Genomic DNA, 24,669 nt, shown 5'->3' with positions numbered 1-24,669 from the left:
TAGTGAAGATGGGCCCTGGGCTCAAACTCAGACTTAAGACGTTAGAAAATATGGGGCCTGGGCTCAAACACAGTTTTAGTACGTTAGTGAAGATGGGCCCTGGGCTCAAACTCAGAATTAAGACGTAAGTAAATTTGGTCCCTGGGCTCAAACTCAGACTTCAGACGTTAGTGAAGATGGGGCCTCGGCTCAAACACAGACTTAAGACGTAAGTAAATATTGGCTCTGGGCTCAAACTCAGACTTAAGACGATAGTGAATATGGTCCCTGGGCTCAACTCAGACTTAGGACGTTAGTGAATAAGGGCCTTGGGCTCAATCTCAGACATAAATCGTTAGTAAATATGTGGCCTCGGCTCAAACACAGACTTAACACGTTAGTGCATATGGTCGCTGGGCTCACTTTCAGACTTCATACGTTAGTGAATATCGGGCCTTGGCTCAAACACAGACTTAAGACGTTAGTGAAATTGAGCCCTTGACTCAAACTCAGACTTAAGACGTTAGTGACTATCGGGCCTTAGCTCAAACACAGACTTATGACGTTAATTAGAATGGGCCCTGGGCTCAATCTCAGACTTAAGACGTTAGTGAATATGGCCTCGGGCTCAATCTCAGACTTAAGACGTTAGTGAATATGGCCCTGGGCTCAAACTCAGACTAAAGACGTCAGTGAATATGGGGCCTCAGCTCAAACACAGATTTAAGACGTTAGTGAATATGGCCCTGGGCTCAATCTCAGACTTTAGACGTTAGTGAATGTGGGGCCTCAGCTCAAACACAAACTTAAGGTGTTAGTGAATATGTCCCTGTGCTCAATCTCAGACTTAAGACGTTAGTGAATATGGGCCCTGGGCTCAAACATAGACTTAAGACATTAGTGAATATGTTGCCATGGCTCAAACTTAGACATAAGACGTTAATGAATATGGGCTCTCGGCTCAATCTCAGACTTAGGACGTTAGTGAATATGTGCTCTCGGCTCAATCTCAGACTTAGGACGTTAGTGAATATGGGCTCTCGGCTCAATCTCAGACTTAGGACGTTAGTGAATATGGGCTTTCGGCTCAATCTCAGACTTAGGACGTTAGTGAATATGGGCTCTCGGCTCAATCTCAGACTTTAGACGTTAGTGAATATGGGCCCTCGGCTCAAACATAGACTTAAGACATTAGTGAATATGTTGCCATGGCTCAAACTCAGACATAAGACGTTAAGAATATGGGCTCTCGGCTCAATCTCAGACTAAGGACGTTAGTGAATATGGGCTCTCGGCTCAATCTCAGACTTAAGACGTTAGTGAATATGGGCTCTCGGCTCAATCTCAGACTAAAGACGTTAGTGAATATGGGCCCTGGGCTCAATCTCAGACTTAAGACGTAAGTTAATATCGGCCCTGGGCTCAAACTCAGACTTAAGACGTTAGTTTATATGGGACTTGGGCTGACACCCAGACGTAAGACGTTAGTATGATCCCTGAGCTTAAACTCTGACTAAAGACGTTAGTGAATAAGGGACCTGGGCTCAAACTCAGACTTAAGACGTTAGTGAACATGGGCCCTGGGCTCAAACTCAGACTTAAGACGTTGGTGAATATGGCCTGGGCTCAATCTCAGACTTAAGACGTAAGTTAATATCGACCCTGGGCTCAAACTCAGTCTTAAGACGTTAGTGAATATGGCCCTGGGCTCAAACTCAGTCTTAAGACGTTAGTGAATATGGGCTCAAACTCAGACTTAAGACGTTAGTGAATATGGCCCCTGGGCTAAAACTCAGTCTTAAAACGTTTGTGAATATGTGACCTCAGCTCTAACTCAGACTTAAAGGTGGGCCCTGGGCTCAAACTGAGACTTAAGACATTTGTAGAATGGGCCCTCTAGATAACACCGCTTACCAAAGCGACTGATGTATAAATGCGTAGGAGTACTTAATCACAATAATTATAGTCTTTAAATCGATAAGATACAACCCAATGTAAACAATCTATTATAAGAAAAATGTCAAGGTTTAAATTAAAACAGGAAGTTTTAAAGTGACTCGCTTATGTTTTTGATCAAAAATTAGTTTTCCCGGTAATGCATCTGAAAACACTTATTTTATCATAATTATACTCTATGATATCGAAGTTGCATAACAAATACAGTTATAGCAAAAAAAGATATATTGGTTTTAGTGTGGTTCGAGCCCACACCGGTAAAGTAAAAAAAAAACAAGTACAAAACAGCCCGCTAGTCCTAACGGCCACTGGGACTCTAAAGATGTGGATATGTTGACCTGTTAAGGATACATTGATAACATCACGTGATAATGTCAATCAACCAATCACACAACACTACAGCCGTAATTAATTTTGACGATATTTGAGCAAATATCAACATTTGCTGAAGGATTTCAGTTTTTGGTATTTTTGTTTAAACACTCCTTATGATTTGCCACACTTTATTTCGTAATTAAAAAAGTGCATCTTACATACCATGAGCGAGTTACTTTAAAGGCACTTACACTCAATTCAATCAATATCTATATATAACAAAGGTGTCCATAATAAAGGTAAGGCTATTTTACTCATAAATTGGGAACATTCATAAACATTAACAATTAGAAGTTTTATTAAAAAAAATGTAATGTATAAACAATTATTTTTAGCTACTTTCTAAATGTAACTTTCTTAATAGAAATAAAGATATATTATATTTTTCAAATACAACTTAATATACCTCTTATTTAATGGTATGGCCTGTCGCAAAATACAAATATATTTTTAGAAATAGGTGACACAATGTCAAGGTATAAATTACCACAGGAGTTTTAAACTGTTTATTTTACCAAAGACAATCAGATTGGATATTTTCAACATACAATTCCCTATTCAGTATTTTACAAAGGTATGTATATTTGTATATACAAATATTTTACAATTTGGATATATTCATTAATATTTCAGAAAACTAAATGTCTTGTATAAACAAGTATTTTCAGGTAGTTTCTAAATCAAATTTTCTAAAAATAAAATACATTGTTAAATCAATGCTTTAGTCTACGTAGCCACACAATTTACAATATATTATGAAGTTTATATTAAACTACAGTACTGTTAAGACCAAACTTGACAGTTAGTGAACTTCTTGTTCACTATCAGTTCACCATCAGTGCACTTCGTAGTGCACTAGGGTAAGACAAGGGGAAGACTAGGGAAAGACTAAATGCAAACCAGATAAGGTTTATTCAGTCTATAATAAAGGCTATCTTTACAGTGAAACTTGGAATGATGGGTGTAGTTTAAACAGATGTTTTAATGTTAATTAATTTAAAGAGAATACTTATAATCCATTTGGATCTTTCATGTAAATGATATAGATTTATTGAATTAAAAAACTGATGTTTTGTAAAAAAAGAAATTGTCAAACAAAGATATTTAAATGTTTTTTGTTTTCTTTATTAATATGCATTGCATTATTTTGATATTAATTGATAGGTATAATGATATAACTTTGGTTCTGGGTTAAAGGGTTTCATCTTCAAACACTTATTGAACATAATGATGAAATGAATTCATAAGCCTTTATTTTAACAATAACAATACATTTTAAAAGGATATAATGAAGTTGTTCGTTATTTAAAATAGGTAATCCTCAAGGTTCATACCTTATTGTTCCAAGCTCAAACTGTGAAATTGTTGTGCCATTGTTGATTCATTCAAAGGTTATAAAAAACAAGATTTTCTTCCATAGATCTATTCTAAAACTTATAATTTTATGTTTATTTTTGTTTAACAAATGTATTGTGATTTAAGGTGACAGCCTAACAGCAATCATTATCAAATAAGTACAACATTAATTATTATAGTTCATTTTCTAAATTGTACCCAGATTTATTGATTGCATTTCTAATTTGAAACACATAATAGATAAACATATATTTTAGAAGTTTTGTATAATTGGTTCTGCTGCTTCATTATTAAATGAAATACTATCCATTGAAGGCTACACTAAGCCTTCTTTAAGCACCCCCCCCCCCCCATAGTACACAATTCTGTGTATTGATCTTTATCTTTATTGCCTCCTGCTGTCTTTTAAATCTCAGATCTGTCAGTGTTTGACTTACCGTTTCATTTTGATAACTTTTTAAATCATATTAAAAGCATTATAACAATGCTTTAGAGTAAGAATAAGAGTAATGTTAGTTATTATTAATAATATCCCATTTATATGATTTATATCCTACAACATAAATGTAATGTTACTTTATTTGTTTATTATTTACTTCTCATCAGTAAAATTATTACATTGGCTATGCACATATTGTTTATGCAAGAATTGGTTGTGTATTAATAGGACAATGCTATTTTCTACTCTAAGTGGTGTCACCTCCAACTATGGCCCCGAGCCAATAAACAAAAACACAAGAAATTGGCCCCTGCAATGACACTAGTGCAATAAACAAGGGATACACAGCAGAGAATTAACATGACAATCTTCTTAAAACTAGGCAACTCAATATTTTCTTACAAATTTGGTTTTAGAGAAGAGATGTTAACAACATATGTTTTTTTTATAAAAGATGGAAAATAGTTTATATTTATTAATTATATTTTGCAATTGCATTATAAATTAAAAAAAAAAAAAACTATTTCTTTAGGACACTTTTCATCATTTGTTAATCAAATTGTTAAGAGTAGAGATATTTAATTTTAACCATGCATAACATGTATTTTAACATCAAATAGTAAGTTTAATAGAACTCATATTCATTGTAATGCCTGGTTAATGGTTGGATGCATAGGATAATTCCCTTTTTGTCATTTTTAAGTTATCACAGCAGGGTCCCTGATACTTCCTGTGTATTGTTTATTGTCCCGACCTATTGGGGCTAACATTGTTACAATGGGTAATCTCATTACAAAAGTATGAATAAGCATTTTATCATTTTCTAAACATTCAAAATTAATGCCTGGTTAGTGGGCCATTTGGTAGGATAATTCCCGTTAGTGCTCTTTTTATAGATAAAGATAAATAGATACATTCAGTATCAAATGCTCAAACTAGGTTTTTAAGATGTTTATTTATGAAAAGTAATGAAATTAATCGTGAATATAGTTACGTAACATCTATACAGGAAAGTTACAGACAATTGCAATATCATCTAGATTAGTATTTATAAACTTTTTGATGAAGTTATAATGTAATGCATATAAGAAAAATCTGTTTCTGAAGAAATAGCCTGAGCTTCTATTTTTAAATCTAATTAAGGCAAGGTATTTTTTTTCAACACTGCATGCATTTTTTTCTACTTTTAAATTACAATTACCTTTTTTTATCATAAGCATTGGTTTTGCATTCACTGTTTGAATATATAATAGTGCTGTTCACTTATTTACTAAGGATTCAGAATTATTACTTTGTAATCACTAATTGACTTTAATTAAATGTCTGAATTACCAAAACAAATGTTTGGATGTTACAATAGTAGCACAATTATATTGATAACACCCCTATTTTCAAATATTGGCTTACAAAGAATATTTATTGGATTTATTTAAGAAATGTTTTATTCTTATTTCACCTACATTAGAATTAAAAAGTTGACAAATATGACCAGTAAATGCTGGGTAGAAACCCATTGTCTTTAGTTACTGGCCCATTAAATGATGATCATCATAAAGTCATCAATAAATGCAGTATACTAAAATGTTTTATCACAAGTTAATCTGCTAGAGAAAAAGATCTTATCAGTTAAATTAAATCAATATAGTAAGGCCAATCTGAGTGGACCAGGAAAATCTATACTGGCTTATCAAATAAACTACAGACTACATTAGTTTATCCTTAGTGCACAAATTGTTCACTACTAGTGCACTCCTAGTGAACAAGAGTGTAAAGTTTGGTCTTAACAGTACTGTAGCCATGGACAGAGAGGACCAAAGGCTGATGTCCCTACGTCTTTCCCGGGTGCTTGAGGACATCGGGGTGAACAAGTACATAATCGCTAGGAGAAGGAGGACGTGGCTTGGGATCGAGCCAATATTAACATTCACAGGTACATGTATAGGTAACAACATCAAGTTCTTTCACTTTGGCAGCCAGAGCGAGGGGACTACAACCATTGGGATGAAATCAGACATTGATACATTGCTCTACGATGATGCATTTCCTGTGATATTGGACTTGGGTGAGTGGAAGCAAGGGAAGTCTCATCTTCTTGTATTAAAGACAGAACATTACCCACCCCAGCACTGCAGACTGCAGATGGTGAGACCTGACCTTCCATTACCTTGGAAACATGTGGTGTTTCAAAGTGATGTGCTAGACAGTAAAGGGAGGGTATTGCGGACAAATAGTCAAGTACAGTATTATAAATCTATAACGGAATTCGCCGAGTCAGGTGAAGTAGTGAAACACGGTCCATCCAGGAGCTGGTGTGAAGACATTGATAGAGTTATGGCCTATTATTGTGCCAGTCTTCCACAGGAGTGCCAGTTTCTGTTCAACAGACCCCGGCATGGACACTGGCCCAAACCTGACACACTGGCCAGAGCAAGACAGACTGGAGTGTTCCTGGTATCACAGGGTTACTCTGACTCTCCTGAAAGGTCAACAAGGTGTCGCTCTACTGCGCTTCATGCCATTCGAAATGACCTGAGCTACCCAAAGTCAAAATGGGAATGGAGGTTCTCCACCTCAATAATGGAAAGACTCCTTGTGTTTGACATGAACTCTGTTCAGCACAAGACGTATGTGTTAATCAAAATAATTAGCAAGTCATTTTTTAAGCCAGTAGTTGGAGATCGGCTTAGCACTTTTCACATCAAGACGGCCATGTTATTTACAATAGAGACATACTCACCAGGCATATGGAAGGAATGTAACCTTGTACAGTGTGTTATTTACTGTCTAAACACACTTATAAGGTGGCTGAAGATTAAGAATTGTCCACACTACACCATTTCGAACGTAAATCTCTTCACTGGTAAGTTATTTAAGCATGAACTTAAAGTTATCACAGAAATGATAAATAGCATGGTTACCTCTGACCTGCAGTGCATTTATGAAGTACAGATGGACTCACTTGGTGCGAGAATGTCAGCGCTGATTTTACACCTTACGAACAGTGAAAATATGTCTAGGAAAATGATTAATGAAAGTATATCCTTTGAGGTAGTATCGCGATATCATGGACGGAGCTATGCAAGTACACAAGTACCAATACAAAACCGTCAAAACCTCGAATGGTATCAATACGTACAGGCCAAGTTTCTAGACATCATATCGTTAGTCAACATATCCGAGAGGGCATCTGATGTACAACACGAGTTATTCTCTGTAATTATTCCTCATCTACTTTGCACGTGTGCGTCAGTCCTAGCATCCAGGTTTATCCACCTCGGACTACCAATCACACAGGACGTTCTTAACCTGTACAAACACTCCTTTGACTCTGACGTGTTGTCCAGCAGATTAAAGTTTGCATCCATGTTATACTGCTGTGGGCAGTATGAAGCAGCAAAAAACAGTCTTTCCTACTGTGAGGGACTGTTGGGTCCTTTAATGTTGCAATGTTGTGCTTGTTCAGGAAGGGCAACAATAATACCAAATGGTATCTTTCTGGAATATGCCTTAAATCGATCTAACATAGAAATTTTAACAAAACACATGTGTAACTGTATTCATTTCACAAGATACGAAACATCTTGTATCCCTGAGTTCTTGGTGTATGAAATGTTCAAAACAATAAGCGATGCGGACAGACAAGAGCGACATCCAGCGGTTGCCTATGGGTGGATGGACCTGGCCGTAGTCGACTGTGAACCTTTCCTCCACTACCTTCAGTTTCGCACATACCGACAACTTGGTCAGCATAACAGAGCAATGGAAAAGCTGCGGAAACTCGACAGGTACTTAGGGGAACACATACAGGAAGACATAGGTCATGGTCACATTGACACAGCGCTTAATCTGCTCGGTCACTGTTGTGAACAGATGGACTGGCTGGATCGGGCCTTGATCTGTTACAAGAAATCGCTGCAACTCTATCCCAGAAACAATGCAGCCAACTGGCATATAGCAAGACTACTGCATCAACGACTTAATAACTGGCTTAACTTAAGTCAGCAATATGATTGAACTGCATCTCAGCTTGGAAACGATTGGAACAAATCCCATTTTATATCTGTTCTTTTAATTTTGATACTACAATCTCTATCATAACATAATCATGAATAAAGAAATAAAGTTCATGTTTGAAAGAAATTTCCATAACCAAATAAATGTAACACAAAAACGTTTTAGTATTTATCATTTCTTTTCAATTTAGGTTAAAAAACTTTTCCGCTGCAGACCTAGTAATAATGCAATGCAATTTGAACAAAGAAAATGTAAAATAATCTCAAGGAAGGTGTAAACTGATCGTTGTATTAAGTGGTTGAACAAATGTTCAAGCTATCAGCAGTATTGTTAAGGATACTCTGCTCTTACTGGAACCGTCGCACGTGTACACACTCATGTTATCATTATTTTTTTTATTTTTTTAACATAGACCTTTGTCTTCGGTAGATTCTGAGTACAGTGATTTGAAACTGGTAAGTCAGTGCCGTCCCATATCAAATAGGTAGTGTTGAGAATCGGTTCTAGTTTGACTATCGATAATCGGCTCCACTTAAATTACCGATTATTGATAGTACACTGGGTTTTTGACAATACTTATAATTGTAGTTTAATTCTTGTACATTAATTCGTTATCCTTAGCTATGCTTATGGTATGTGTATGTTTGTAGTGATTTAGTGTTGTTGCTACTTAAGGCCAATTTGTTTATTATAACAACTGAACACTTCTGAATGTATAAATGAAGTGAAAGGAGAAAAATGGCGGAAATTACCCGAACGAGAAAACAGAAGAAAAACAGCTTACCAGTTGAATCGATGGTCGACTATGACAAAATAAAATCGATTGTCGCCAATTTTAGGTCGAATCAATCAATCTTCGATTTTAATCGATGATCGGAACTTCACTTCAAATAGCCTCTGTGGTTTTATACAAAGTCCGCAATCAAAAGGACTCCAAAAGAAATACTATTTTGATTGTGTTTTCTCTTTTATTTAACCGACATTCTATTAGGATGTTGAGTTATCCGCGTGATTAAACTTGCTTTTGGCAAGATAAAAACTGCTTTTAATTTCCAATGACTAACTAGATCATAACACGAAAAAAAGAGATATTGATAGTAAATGTAGCATCAAACGAAACAGGAAATTAAAAACAGATATTGGGCCTCGATATCTCCATTCGGGTAGCTTTTTGTTCACAAAGCTAACTAAAAAGGTTTAATTGCAGCAAATTAGTACGGCAATTATATGGGATACTCGCAAAATTGATATAACTGAGACTTAAGACGAATGTAAATATGTGACCTCAGCTCAAACTCAGACCTAAGACGTAAGTGAATATGACCCTGGGCTCAATCTCAGACTAAGGCATTAGTGAATATGGCCCTGGGCTCAAACTCAGACTTTAGACGTTAGTGAACATGGGGCCTCGGCTCAAGTTCAGAATTAAGACGTTAGTGAATATGGCCCTGGGCTCAATCTCAGACTTTAGACGTTAGTGAATATGGCCCTGGGCTCAACCTCAGACTTAAGACGTTAGTGAATATGGCCCTGGGCTCAATCTCAGACTTTAGACGTTAGTGAATATGGCCCTGGGCTCAATCTTAGACTTAATATGTTAGTGAATATGGCCCTGGGCTTATTCTCAGACTTAAGACGTTAGTGAATATGGGGCCTCGGCTCAAACTCAGATTTGAGACGTTAGTGAATATGGCGCTGGTCTCAATCTCAGACTTAAGACGTTAGAGAATATGGCCCTGGGCTCAATCTTACACTTAAGACGTTAGTTAATATGGGGCCTCAGGTCAAACACAGACTTAGGACGTTTGTGAATATGGCCCTGGGCTCAATCTCAGACTTAAGACGTTAGTGAATATGGCCCCGGGCTCAATCTCAGACTAAAGACGTTAGTAAATATGGGGCCTCAGCTCAAACTCAGACTTAAGACGTTAGTGAATATGGCCCTGGGCTCAATTTCAGACTTAAGACGTTAGTGAATATGGGGCCTCAGCTCAAACTCAGACTTAAGACGCTAGTGAATATGGCCCTGGGCTCAATCTCAGACTTGGGACGTTAGTGAATATGGGGCCTCAGCTCAAACTCAGACTTAAGACGTTAGTGAATATGGCCCTGGGCTCAATCTCAGACTTAAGACGTTAGAGAATATGGCCCTGGGCTCAATCTCAGACTTAAGACGTTAGTGAATATGGGGCCTCGGCTCAAATTCAGACTTAAGACGTTAGTGAATATGGCCCTGGGCTCAATCTCAGACTTAAGACATTAGTGAATATGGCCCTCGACTCAATCTCAGACTTAAGACGTTAGTGAATATGGGACCTCGGCTCAAATTCAGACTTAAGACGTTAGTGAATATGGCCCTGGGCTCAATATCAGACTTTAGACATTAGTGAATATGGGGCCTCGGCTCAAACTCAGACTTTAGACGTTGGTGAATATGGTTCCTGGAGTCAAACTCAGACTTAATACGTTAGTTAATATGGCCCTGGGCTCAATCTCAGACTAATGCCGTTAGTGAATATGGGCTCTGGGCTCAATCTCAGACTTAAGACGTTAGTGAATATGGCCCTGGGCTCAATCTCAGACTTAAGACGTTAGTGAATATGGGGCCTCGGCTCAAATTCAGACTTAAGACGTTAGTGAATATGGCCCTGGGCTCAATCTCAGACTTAAGACGTTAGTGAATATGGCCCTGGGCTCAATCTCAGACTTTAGACATTAGTGAATATGGGGCCTCGGCTCAAACTTAGATTTTAGACGTAAGTGAATATGGTCCCTGGGCTCAAACTCAGACTTAAGACGTTAGTTAAAATGGCCCTGGGCTCAATCTCAGACTAAAGCCGTTAGTGAGTATGGGGCCTCAGCTCAATCTCAGACTACAGACGTTAGTGAATTTGGGCCCATGGCTCAAACTCAGACTTAAGACGTTAGTGAATATGGGCCCTGGGCTCAATCTTAGACTTAAAACGTTAGTGAATATGGCCCTGAGCTCAATCTTATACTTAAGATTTAGTGAATATGGGCCCTGGGCTAGAACTCAGACTTAAGACGTTAGTGAATATGGGCCCTGGGCTCAATCTCAGACTTGAGAGGTTAGTGAATATGGGCCCTGGGCTAGAACTCAGACTTAAGACGTTAGTAAATATGGGCCCTGGGCTCAAACTTAGATTTAAGACGTTAGTGAATATGGCGCTGGGCTCAATCTCAGACTTAAGACGTTAGTGAATATGGCCCTGGGCTCAATCTTAGACTTAAGACGTTAGTAAATATGGAGCCTCGGCTCAAACTTAGACATAAGACGTTTGTAAATATTGGGCCTGGGCTCAACCTGAGACTAAAGACGTTAGTGAATAAGGTTCATTGGCTCAAACTCAGACGTAAGTAAAAATATGGGCCCTGGGCTTAAACTGAGATTTAGACTTTAGTGAATATAGGGCATGGGCTTTAACTGAGATTTAGACTTTAGTGAATATGGGGCCTGGGCTCAAACTCACACTTGAGACGTAAGTGTATATGGGACTTGGGCTGAAACCCAGACTTAAGACGTTAGCGAATGTGGGCCCTGAGCTCAAACTTTGCCTAAAGACGTTAGTGAATAAGGGGCCTAGGCTCAAACCCAGACTTAAGACGTTAGTGAAATTGGGCCCTGTGCTCAAACTCAGACTTAAGACGTTTTTGAACATCGGCCATGGACTCAAACTCATGCTTAAGACGTTAATGAACATGGGTCATGGGCTCAAACTCAGACTTAAAATGTTGGTGAATATGGTCCCTGGGCTCAATCTCAGGCTTAAGACGTTGGTGAATATGGTCCCTGGGCTCAATCTCAGACTTAAGACGTTAGTTTATATCGGCCCTGGGCTCAAACAAAGACTTAAGACGTTAGTAAATATGGTCCCTGGGCTCAAACTCAGTCTTAAGACGTTTGTGAATATGTGACCTCAGCTCTAACTCAGACTTAAAACGTTAACAAAGATGGGCCCTGGGCTCAAACTGAGACTTAAGACGTTTGTAGGATGGTCCCTCTAGATAAGACCGCTTACCAAAGCGACTGATGTATAAATGCGTAAGAGTACTTAATCACAATAATTATAGTCTTTAAATCGATAAGATACAACCCAATGTAAACAATCTATTATTAGAAAAATGTCAAGGTAAAAATTTAAACAGGAAGTTTTAAAGTGACTCGCTTATGTTTTTGATCAAAAATTAGTTTTCCCGGTAATGCATCTGAAAACACTTATTTTATCATAATTATACTCTATGATATCGAAGTTGCATAAGAAATACTGTTATAGCAAAAAAAGATATATTGGTTTTAGTGTGGTTCGAGCCCACAGCGGTAAAGTAAAAAAAAAACAAGTAGAAAACAGCCCGCTAGTCCTAACGGCCACTGGGACTCTAAAGATGTGGATATGTTGACCTGTTAAGGATACATTGATAACATCACGTGATAATGTCAATCAACCAATCACACAACACTACAGCCGTAATTAATTTTGACGATATTTGAGCAAATATCAACATTTGCTGAAGGATTTCAGTTTTTGGTATTTTTGTTTAAACACTCCTTATGATTTGCCACACTTTATTTCGTAATTAAAAAAGTGCATCTTACATACCTTGAGCGAGTTACTTTAAAGGCACTTACACTCAATTCAATCAATATCTATATATAACAAAGGTGTCCATAATAAAGGTAAGGCTATTTTACTCATAAATTGGGAACATTCATAAACATTAACAATTAGAAGTTTTATTAAAAAAAATGTAATGTATAAACAATTATTTTTAGCTACTTTCTAAATGTAACTTTCTTAATAGAAATAAAGATATATTATATTTTTCAAATACAACTTAATATACCTCTTATTTAATGGTATGGCCTGTCGCAAAATACAAATATATTTTTAGAAACAGGTGACACAATGTCAAGGTATAAATTACCACAGGAGTTTTAAACTGTTTATTTTACCAAAGACAATCAGATTGGATATTTTCAACATACAATTCCCTATTCAGTATTTTACAAAGGTATGTATATTTGTATATACAAATATTTTACAATTTGGATATATTCATTAATATTTCAGAAAACTAAATGTCTTGTATAAACAAGTATTTTCAGGTAGTTTCTATATCAAATTTTCTAAAAATAAAATACATTGGTAAATCAATGCTTTAGTCTACGTAGCCACACAATTTACAATATATTATGAAGTTTATATTAAACTAGCCATGGACAGAGAGGACCAACGGCTGATGTCCCTACGTCTTTCCCGGGTGCTTGAGGACATCGGGGTGAACAAGTACATAATCGCCAGGAGAAGGAGGACGTGGCTTGGGATCGAGCCAATATTAACATTCACAGGTACATGTATAGGTAACAACATCAAGTTCTTTCACTTTGGCAGCCAGAGCGAGGGGACTACAACCATTGGGATGAAATCAGACATTGATACATTGCTCTACGATGATGCATTTCCTGTGATATTGGACTTGGGTGAGTGGAAGCAAGGGAAGTCTCATCTTCTTGTATTAAAGACAGAACATTACCCACCCCAGCACTGCAGACTGCAGATGGTGAGACCTGACCTTCCATTACCTTGGAAACATGTGGTGTTTCAAAGTGATGTGCTAGACAGTGAAGGGAGGGTATTGCGGACAAATAGTCAAGTACAGTATTATAAATCTATAATTAAGACTCCTTGTGTTTGACATGAACTCTGTTCAGCACAAGACGTATGTGTTAATCAAAATAATTAGCAAGTCATTTTTTAAGCCAGTAGTTGGAGATCGGCTTAGCACTTTTCACATCAAGACGGCCATGTTATTTACAATAGAGACATACCCACCAGGCATATGGAAGGAATGTAACCTTGTACAGTGTGTTATTTACTGTCTAAACACACTTATAAGGTGGCTGAAGATTAAGAATTGTCCACACTACACCATTTCGAACGTAAATCTCTTCACTGGTAAGTTATTTAAGCATGAACTTAAAGTTATCACAGAAATGATAAATAGCATGGTTACCTCTGACCTGCAGTGCATTTATGAAGTACAGATGGACTCACTTGGTGCGAGAATGTCAGCGCTGATTTTACACCTTACGAACAGTGAAAATATGTCTAGGAAAATGATTAATGAAAGTATATCCTTCGAGGTAGTATCGCGATATCATGGACGGTGCTATGCAAGTACACAAGTACCAATACAAAACCGTCAAAACCTCGAATGGTATCAATACGTACAGGCCAAGTTTCAAGACATCATAACGTTAGTCAACATATCCGAGAGGGCATCTGATGTACAACACGAGTTATTCTCTGTAATTATTCCTCATCTACTTTGCACGTGTGCGTCAGTCCAAGCATCCAGGTTTATCCAACTCGGACTACCAATCACACAGGACGTTCTTAACCTGTACAAACACTCCTTTGACTCTGACGTGTTGTCCAGCAGACTAAAGTTTGCATCCATGTTATACTGCTGTGGGCAGTATGAAGCAGCAAAAAACAGTCTTTCCTACTGTGAGGGACTGTTGGGGCCTTTAATGTTGCAATGTTGTGCTTGTTCAGGAAGGGCAACAATAATACCAAATGGTATCTTTCTGGAATATGCCTTAAATCGATCTAACATAGAAATTTTAACAAAACACATGTGTAACTGTATTCATTTCACAAGATACGAAACATATTGTATCCCTGAGTTCTTGGTGTATGAAATGTTTAAAACATTAAGCGATGCGGACAGACAAGAGCGACATCCAGCAGTTGCCTATGGGTGGATGGACCTGGCCGTAGTCGACTGTGAACCTTTCCTCCACTACCTCCAGTTTCGCACATACCGACAACTTGGTCAGCATAACAGAGCAATGGAAAAGCTGCGGAAACTCGACAGGTACTTAGGGGAACACATACAGGAAGACATAGGTCATGGTCACATTGACACTTGGCGCTTAATCTGCTCGGTCACTGTTGTGAACAGATGGACTGGCTGGATCGGGCCTTGATCTGTTACAAGAAATCGCTGCAACTCTATCCCAGAAACAATGCAGCCAACTGGCATATAGCAAGACTACTGCATCAACGACTTAATAACTGGCTTAACTTAAGTCAGCAATATGATTGAACTGCATCTCAGCTTGGAAACGATTGGAACAAATCCCATTTTATATCTGTTCTTTTAATTTTGATACTACAATCTCTATCATAACATAATCATGAATAAAGAAATAAAGTTCATGTTTGAAAGAAATTTCCATAACCAAATAAATGTAACACAAAAACGTTTTAGTATTTATCATTTCTTTTCAATTTAGGTTAAAAAACTTTTCCGCTGCAGACCTAGTAATAATGCAATGCAATTTGAACAAAGAAAATGTAAAATAATCTCAAGGAAGGTGTAAACTGATCGTTGTATTAAGTGGTTGAACAAATGTTCAAGCTATCAGCAGTATTGTTAAGGATACTCTGCTCTTACTGGAACCGTCGCACGTGTACACACTCATGTTATCATTATTTTTTTTATTTTTTTAACATAGACCTTTGTCTTCGGTAGATTCTGAGTACAGTGATTTGAAACTGGTAAGTCAGTGCCGTCCCATATCAAATAGGTAGTGTTGAGAATCGGTTCTAGTTTGACTATCGATAATCGGCTCCACTTAAATTACCGATTATTGATAGTACACTGGGTTTTTGACAATACTTATAATTGTAGTTTAATTCTTGTACATTAATTCGTTATCCTTAGCTATGCTTATGGTATGTGTATGTTTGTAGTGATTTAGTGTTGTTGCTACTTAAGGCCAATTTGTTTATTATAACAACTGAACACTTCTGAATGTATAAATGAAGTCAAAGGAGAAAAATGGCGGAAATTACCCGAACGAGAAAACAGAAGAAAAACAGCTTACCAGTTGAATCGATGGTCGACTATGACAATATAAAATCGATTGTCGCCAATTTTAGGTCGAATCAATCAATCTTCGATTTTAATCGATGATCGGAACTTCACTTCAAATAGCCTCTGTGGTTTTATACAAAGTCCGCAATCAAAAGGACTCCAAAAGAAATACTATTTTGATTGTGTTTTCTCTTTTATTTAACCGACATTCTATTAGGATGTTGAGTTATCCGCGTGATTAAACTTGCTTTTGGCAAAATAAAAACTGCTTTTCATTTCCAATGACTAACTAGATCATAACACGAAAAAAAGAGATATTGATAGTAAATGTAGCATCAAACGAAACAGGAAATTAAAAACAGATATTGGGCCTCGATATCTCCATTCGGGTAGCTTTTTGTTCACAAAGCTAACTAAAAAGGTTTAATTGCAGCAAATTAGTACGGCAATTATATGGGATACTCGCAAAATTGATATAACTGAGACTTAAGACGAATGTAAATATGTGACCTCAGCTCAAACTAAGACTTAAGACATTAGTGGATATGGGCCCTGCGCTCAAGCTCAGACTTAAGACGTTAGTGGATATGGGGCCTGGGCTCAAGCTCAGACTTAAGACGTTAGTGGATATGGGGCCTGGGCTCAAGCTCAGACTTAAGACGTTAGTGAATAAAGGCCCTCGGCTCAAACTCAGATTTAAGACGTTAGTGAATATGGGCCCTGGGCTCAAGCTCAAACTTCAGACGTTATTGAATATGGGCCCTCGGCTCAAACTCAGACTTAAGACGTTAGTGAATATGGGGCCTGGGCTCAAACTGAGACTTAAGACGTTAGTAAATATCGCCCCTGGGCTCAAACACAGACTTCATACGTTAGTGGATATGGGGCCTGGGCTCAAACTCAGACTTAAGACGCTAGTGAAAATGGGGCCTCGGCTCAAACTCAGACTTTAGACGTAAGTAAATTTGGTCCCTGGGCTCAAACACAGAATTAATTAATTAGGGCCTCGGCTCAAACTCAGACTTAAGACGTAAGTGAATATGACCCTGGGCTCAATCTCAGACTAAGGCATTAGTGAATATGGCCCTGGGCTCAAACTCAGACTTTAGACGTTAGTGAACATGGGGCCTCGGCTCAAGTTCAGAATTAAGACGTTAGTGAATATGGCCCTGGGCTCAATCTCAGACTTTAGACGTTAGTGAATATGGCCCTGGGCTCAACCTCAGACTTAAGACGTTAGTGAATATGGCCCTGGGCTCAATCTCAGACTTTAGAACTTAGTGAATATGGCCCTGGGCTCAATCTTAGACTTAATATGTTAGTGAATATGGCCCTGGGCTTATTCTCAGACTTAAGACGTTAGTGAATATGGGGCCTCGGCTCAAACTCAGATTTGAGACGTTAGTGAATATGGCGCTGGTCTCAATCTCAGACTTAAGACGTTAGAGAATATGGCCCTGGGCTCAATCTTACACTTAAGACGTTAGTTAATATGGGGCCTCAGGTCAAACACAGACTTAGGACGTTTGTGAATATGGCCCTGGGCTCAATCTCAGACTTAAGACGTTAGTGAATATGGCCCCGGGCTCAATCTCAGACTAAAGACGTTAGTAAATATGGGGCCTCAGCTCAAACTCAGACTTAAGACGTTAGTGAATATGGCCCTGGGCTCAATTTCAGACTTAAGACGTTAGTGAATATGGGGCCTCAGCTCAAACTCAGACTTAAGACGCTAGTGAATATGGCCCTGGGCTCAATCTCAGACTTGGGACGTTAGTGAATATGGGGCCTCAGCTCAAACTCAGACTTAAGACGTTAGTGAATATGGCCCTGGGCTCAATCTCAGACTTAAGACGTTAGTGAATATGGCCCTGGGCTCAATCTCAGACTTAAGACGTTATTGAATATGGCCCTGGGCTCAATCTCAGACTTAAGACGTTAGTGAATATGGGGCCTCGGCTCAAATTCAGACTTAAGACGTTAGTGAATATGGCCCTGGGCTCAATCTCAGACTTAAGACATTAGTGAATATGGCCCTCGACTCAATCTCAGACTTAAGACGTTAGTGAATATGGGACCTCGGCTCAAATTCAGACTTAAGACGTTAGTGAATATGGCCCTGGGCTCAATATCAGACTTTAGACATTAGTGAATATGGGGCCTCGGCTCAAACTCAGACTTTAGACGTTGGTGAATATGGTTCCTGGAGTCAAACTCAGACTTAATACGTTAGTTAATATGGCCCTGGGCTCAATCTCAGACTAATGCCGTTAGTGAATATGGGCTCTGGGCTCAATCTCAGACTTAAGACGTTAGTGAATATGGCCCTGGGCTCAATCTCAGACTTAAGACGTTAGTGAATATGGGGCCTCGGCTCAAATTCAGACTTAAGACGTTAGTGAATATTGCCCTGGGCTCAATCTCAGACTTAAGACGTTAGTGAATATGGCCCTGGGCTCAATCTCAGACTTTAGACATTAGTGAATATGGGGCCTCGGCTCAAACTTAGATTTTAGACGTAAGTGAATATGGTCCCTGGGCTCAAACTCAGACTTAAGACGTTAGTTAAAATGGCCCTGGGATCAATCTCAGACTAAAGCCGTTAGTGAGTATGGGGCCTCAGCTCAATCTCAGACTACAGACGTTAGTGAATTTGGGCCCATGGCTCAAACTCAGACTTAAGACGTTAGTGAATATGGGCCCTGGGCTCAATCTTAGACTTAAAACGTTAGTGAATATGGCCCTTAGCTCAATCTTATACTTAAGATTTAGTGAATATGGGGCCTCGGCTCAATCTCAGACTTAAGACGTTAGTGAATATGGGCCCTGGGCTCAATCTCAGACTTGAGAGGTTAGTGAATATGGGCCCTGGGCTAGAACTCAGACTTAAGACGTTAGTAAATATGGGCCCTGGGCTCAAACTTAGATTTAAGACGTTAGTGAATATGGCGCTGGGCTCAATCTCAGACTTAAGACGTTAGTGAATATGGCCCTGGGCTCAATCTTAGACTTAAGACGTTAGTAAATATGGAGCCTCGGCTCAAACTTAGACATAAGACGTTTGTAAATATTGGGCCTGGGCTCAACCTGAGACTAAAGACGTTAGTGAATAAGGTTCATTGGCTCAAACTCAGACGTAAGTAAAAATATGGGCCCTGGGCTTAAACTGAGATTTAGACTTTAGTGAATATAGGGCATGGGCTTTAACTGAGATTTAGACGTAAGTGTATATGGGACTTGGGCTGAAACCCAGACTTAAGACGTTAGCGAATGTGGGCCCTGAGCTCAAACTTTGCCTAAAGACGTTAGTGAATAAGGGGCCTAGGCTCAAACCCAGACTTAAGACGTTAGTGAAATTGGGCCCTGTGCTCAAACTCAGACTTAAGACGTTTTTGAACATCGGCCATGGACTCAAACTCATGCTTAAGACGTTAATGAACATGGGTCATGGGCTCAAACTCAGACTTAAAATGTTGGTGAATATGGTCCCTGGGCTCAATCTCAGGCTTAAGACGTTGGTGAATATGGTCCCTGGGCTCAATCTCAGACTTAAGACGTTAGTTTATATCGGCCCTGGGCTCAAACAAAGACTTAAGACGTTAGTAAATATGGTCCCTGGGCTCAAACTCAGTCTTAAGACGTTTGTGAATATGTGACCTCAGCTCTAACTCAGACTTAAAACGTTAACAAAGATGGGCCCTGGGCTCAAACTGAGACTTAAGACGTTTGTAGGATGGTCCCTCTAGATAAGACCGCTTACCAAAGCGACTGATGTATAAATGCGTAAGAGTACTTAATCACAATAATTATAGTCTTTAAATCGATAAGATACAACCCAATGTAAACAATCTATTATTAGAAAAATGTCAAGGTAAAAATTTAAACAGGAAGTTTTAAAGTGACTCGCTTATGTTTTTGATCAAAAATTAGTTTTCCCGGTAATGCATCTGAAAACACTTATTTTATCATAATTATACTCTATGATATCGAAGTTGCATAACAAATACAGTTATAGCGAAAAAAAGATATATTGGTTTTAGTGTGGTTCGAGCCCACACCGGTAAAGTAAAAAAAAGAGAATAGAAAACAGCCCGCTAGTCCTAACGGCCACTGGGACTCTAAAGATGTGGATATGTTGACCTGTTAAGGATACATTGATAACATCACGTGATAATGTCAATCAACCAATCACACAACACTACAGCCGTAATTAATTTTGACGATATTTGAGCAAATATCAACATTTGCTGAAGGATTTCAGTTTTTGGTATTTTTGTTTAAACACTCCTTACGATTTGCCACACTTTATTTCGTAATTAAAAAAGTGCATCTTACATACCATGAGCGAGTTACTTTAAAGGCACTTACACTCAATTCAATCAATATCTATATATAACAAAGGTGTTCATAATAAAGGTAAGGCTATTTTACTCATAAATTGGGAACATTCATAAACATTAACAATTAGAAGTTTTATGAAAAAAAATGTAATGTATAAACAATTATTTTAGCTACTTTCTAAATGTAACTTTCTTAATAGAAATAAAGATATATTATATTTTTCAAAAACAACTTAATATACCTCTTATTTAATGGTATGGCCTGTCGCAAAATACAAATATATTTTTAGAAACAGGTGACACAATGTCAAGGTATAAATTACCACAGGAGTTTTAAACTATTTATTTTACCAAAGACAATCAGATTGGATATTTTCAACATACAATTCCCTATTCAGTATTTTACAAAGGTATGTATATTTGTATATACAAATATTTTACAATTTGGAAATATTCATTAATATTTCAGAAAACTAAATGTCTTGTATAAACAAGTATTTTCAGGTAGTTTCTAAATAAAATTTTCTAAAAATAAAATACATTGGTAAATCAATGCTTTAGTCTACGTAGCCACACAATTTACAATATATTATGAAGTTTATATTAAACTAGCCATGGACAGAGAGGACCAAAGGCTGATGTCCCTACGTCTTTCCCGGGTGCTTGAGGACATCGGGGTGAACAAGTACATAATCGCTAGGAGAAGGAGGACGTGGCTTGGGATCGAGCCAATATTAACATTCACAGGTACATGTATAGGTAACAACATCAAGTTCTTTCACTTTGGCAGCCAGAGCGAGGGGACTACAACCATTGGGATGAAATCAGACATTGATACATTGCTCTACGATGATGCATTTCCTGTGATATTGGACTTGGGTGAGTGGAAGCAAGGGAAGTCTCATCTTCTTGTATTAAAGACAGAACATTACCCACCCCAGCACTGCAGACTGCAGATGGTGAGACCTGACCTTCCATTACCTTGGAAACATGTGGTGTTTCAAAGTGATGTGCTAGACAGTGAAGGGAGGGTATTGCGGACAAATAGTCAAGTACAGTATTATAAATCTATAACGGAATTCGCCGACAAGTAGTGCAACACGGTCCATCCAGGAGCTGGTGTGAAGACATTGATAGAGTTATGGCCTATTATTGTGCCAGTCTTCCACAGGAGTGCCAGTTTCTGTTCAACAGACCCCGGCATGGACACTGGCCTAAACCTGACACACTGGCCAGAGCAAGACAGACTGGAGTGTTCCTGGTGCCACAGGGTTACTCTGACTCTCCTGAAAGGTCAACAAGGTGTCGCTCTACTGCGCTTCATGTCATTCGAAATGACCTGAGCTACCCAAAGTCAAAATGGGAATGGAGGTTCTCCACCTCAATAATGGAAAGACTCCTTGTGTTTGACATGAACTCTGTTCAGCACAAGACGTATGTGTTAATCAAAATAATTAGCAAGTCATTTTTTAAGCCAGTAGTTGGAGATCGGCTTAGCACTTTTCACATCAAGACGGCCATGTTATTTACAATAGAGACATACCCACCAGGCATATGGAAGGAATGTAACCTTGTACAGTGTGTTATTTACTGTCTAAACACACTTATAAGGTGGCTGAAGATTAAGAATTGTCCACACTACACCATTTCGAACGTAAATCTCTTCACTGGTAAGTTATTTAAGCATGAACTTAAAGTTATCACAGAAATGATAAATAGCATGGTTACCTCTGACCTGCAGTGCATTTATGAAGTACAGATGGACTCACTTGGTGCGAGAATGTCAGCGCTGATTTTACACCTTACGAACAGTGAAAATATGTCTAGGAAAATGATTAATGAAAGTATATCCTTCGAGGTAGTATCGCGATATCATGGACGGTGCTATGCAAGTACACAAGTACCAATACAAAACCGTCAAAACCTCGAATGGTATCAATACGTACAGGCCAAGTTTCAAGACATCATAACGTTAGTCAACATATCCGAGAGGGCATCTGATGTACAACACGAGTTTTTTCTCTGTAATTATTCCTCATCTACTTTGCACGTGTGCGTCAGTCCAAGCATCCAGGTTTATCCAACTCGGACTACCAATCACACAGGACGTTCTTAACCTGTACAAACACTCCTTTGACTCTGACGTGTTGTCCAGCAGACTAAAGTTTGCATCCATGTTATACTGCTGTGGGCAGTATGAAGCAGCAAAAAACAGTCTTTCCTACTGTGAGGGACTGTTGGGGCCTTTAATGTTGCAATGTTGTGCTTTGCCCATTCACAAAGCGCCCTTGATTGGTAGACCGAATGAGACGACTGTTCTTTTCAATGGCACTTCCTGTTCTGCCTTGCTTGATACGGGTTCAATGGTTACTACTCTAAGCCAACGTTTTTATCGCTCTTTTTACCCTAGGCCTAAACTTTATAGTCTAAAAGATTTTGAACTTGATATTTCTGGTGCAAATGATGCGAAGGTTCCATATTGTGGATACTGTTTGATTGATATGACATTTCCGTCGGTGGATATTGTTCCTGTATCTGTACCGGTACTGATCATACCTGACATAGATTATTCATCTAGTGTTCCTATGCTGGTAGGCACCAATGTTATCAACTATGTCAAGTCATCTTCACAATTACAGCATATGCCTCCTGTATGGCAAGATGTATTGTCTTCCTTGACAACAGTTAACACACTTTCTGTGAAGGCATTTTCAAAGAAACCAATCATAATTTGGCCGAATGAGACTAAGACAGTTACCGGTTTGGTCAGAGGAGTGGGAGATTTTACTGATGGCATGACAGATACTGACGAGCGGTCACAAGGATTGAGTGTTAGCCCCAGAATTGTTCGGGTTAATCCAAACACGTCGTTCAGTAAGATTCCTGTTAGAATTTGCAATCTCTCTGTTAAGACTTTATCTATCATTCCCAAGGCTGTCATTTGCTCTCTTCATGAGGTCGATGCAGGCCAGCACTTTTTTTTCTCGGTGGAAACACTTGTTTTCAACAGACATCACTGACTTGGGTTGTACGTCTTTGGTTGAGCATGAGATTAACCTTACATATTCTACTCCATTTAAAGAGCCATATAGACGGATTCCACCTGGGATGTTTGAAGAGGTGAGGGAGCATTTGCGTGAGATGATGGATGCACGAGCTATTCGAGAATCTAAATCTCCTTTCTCTTCCAATGTGGTTCTCGTTAGAAAGAAGGATAAGTCTTTGCGTTTCTGTATCGACTTCCGGCGCCTTAATAGTAAAATTATTAAGGATGCTTACGCTCTTCCTCGTATTGATGAGACACTTGACGCTCTCGCTGGCTCCAAGTATTTCAGTAAGCTTGACTTACGTTCCGGCTATTGGCAGGTTGCCATGAAAGAGGCTGATAAGCCCAAGACTGCTTTTTCTGTGGGGCCTCTCGGCTTCTTTGAGTGTAACAGGATGGCGTTTGGTTTAACTAACGCCCAGCCACATTTCATCGGCTCATGGAACGTAGCATGGGAGAACTGCACTTGAAGGAGTGTCTCATCTACTTAGATGATATAATCATATTTAGTGATTCTCTTGATAGTCATTCCAGACGTCTTGAATCTGTCTTTCAGCGCTTGGAGTCTGCTGTGTTGAAACTGAAAGGGAGTAAGTGTGAGTTCTTTCAGCGAGAGGTAAAGTACTTGGGTCATGTTGTAAGTGAGGATGGGCTGCAGACAGATTCTGAGAAGATTGAAGTATTGAGGAGGTGGAAGGTGCCCTCTAATTTGAAGGAGTTGAGGAGTTTTCTCGGGTTTGCGGAGTATTACAGGCGGTTCATTCCCCAGTTTGCCCATCTCGCCAAACCACTCAACCATTTGCTTGTTGGGGACACGAAGGAGAAGAAGAAAAGCAGAGAACGTCAGCCTGTGGGATGAAATCCATTAGAAAGCATTTGAGATCATTATCGATCGTTTGTGTTCGGCTCCTGTTCTTACGTATGCAGACTTCTCTAAGCCATTTATTCTCAACATTGATGCAAGCAGTGTCGGTCTTAGAGCTGTTCTTTATCAGAAAGTTGACGGGGTCGAAAAGGTCGTCGCAAACGCGTCTCTTGGATTACGCGGTAGTGAACGCAATTATCCGGCTCATAAGCTTGAGTTCTTGTCACTCAAATGGGCTGTCGTGGACAAATTTTACGATTACCTTTATGGTAATTAATTTTGCGTTCGCACCGACAATAACCCCATGACCTATGCGTTCAAATCAGCGAAACTTGACGCTTTGTCACACCGATGGTTAGCGGTGTTGTCAGCCTTCCATTTCAATATTGTCTAC

The 24,669-nt window shown here is 38.7% G+C and overlaps 4 protein-coding genes across 4 annotated transcripts; all 4 read left to right on the top strand.

The window, feature by feature from the left end:
• Nucleotides 1-2,780: 2,780 nt before the first annotated feature.
• Nucleotides 2,781-8,270, top strand: LOC128216931 (uncharacterized). The gene is made up of 2 exons (XM_052923659.1): nt 2,781-2,884; nt 5,901-8,270. Exon 2 carries the CDS (start codon nt 5,903-5,905, stop codon nt 8,117-8,119), a length of 2,217 nt encoding a protein of 738 aa, XP_052779619.1. The 5' UTR covers nt 2,781-2,884; nt 5,901-5,902; the 3' UTR covers nt 8,120-8,270.
• Nucleotides 8,271-13,045: 4,775 nt separating this feature from the next.
• Nucleotides 13,046-15,401, top strand: LOC128217812 (uncharacterized). The gene is made up of 2 exons (XM_052925209.1): nt 13,046-13,150; nt 13,353-15,401. The coding sequence occupies exon 2, from the start codon at nt 13,836-13,838 to the stop codon at nt 15,129-15,131; it is 1,296 nt and encodes a 431-aa protein (XP_052781169.1). The 5' UTR covers nt 13,046-13,150; nt 13,353-13,835; the 3' UTR covers nt 15,132-15,401.
• Nucleotides 15,402-20,694: 5,293 nt separating this feature from the next.
• Nucleotides 20,695-21,458, top strand: LOC128217811 (uncharacterized). Its single transcript, XM_052925207.1, has 2 exons — nt 20,695-20,774; nt 20,977-21,458. Exon 2 carries the CDS (start codon nt 20,979-20,981, stop codon nt 21,456-21,458), a length of 480 nt encoding a protein of 159 aa, XP_052781167.1. The 5' UTR covers nt 20,695-20,774; nt 20,977-20,978.
• Nucleotides 21,459-21,505: 47 nt separating this feature from the next.
• LOC128217810 (uncharacterized) lies at nt 21,506-22,890 on the top strand. The gene has a single exon (XM_052925206.1). The coding sequence runs from the start codon at nt 21,506-21,508 to the stop codon at nt 22,478-22,480; it is 975 nt and encodes a 324-aa protein (XP_052781166.1). The 3' UTR covers nt 22,481-22,890.
• The last annotated feature ends 1,779 nt before the right edge of the window (nt 22,891-24,669 follow it).

The sequence above is a fragment of the Mya arenaria genome, chromosome 14 (assembly GCF_026914265.1).
Source record: "Mya arenaria isolate MELC-2E11 chromosome 14, ASM2691426v1".
Lineage (NCBI taxonomy): Eukaryota > Metazoa > Mollusca > Bivalvia > Myida > Myidae > Mya > Mya arenaria.
Note: the sequence above shows the minus strand (reverse complement) of the source record. Positions and strands in the feature narration are given on the sequence as shown.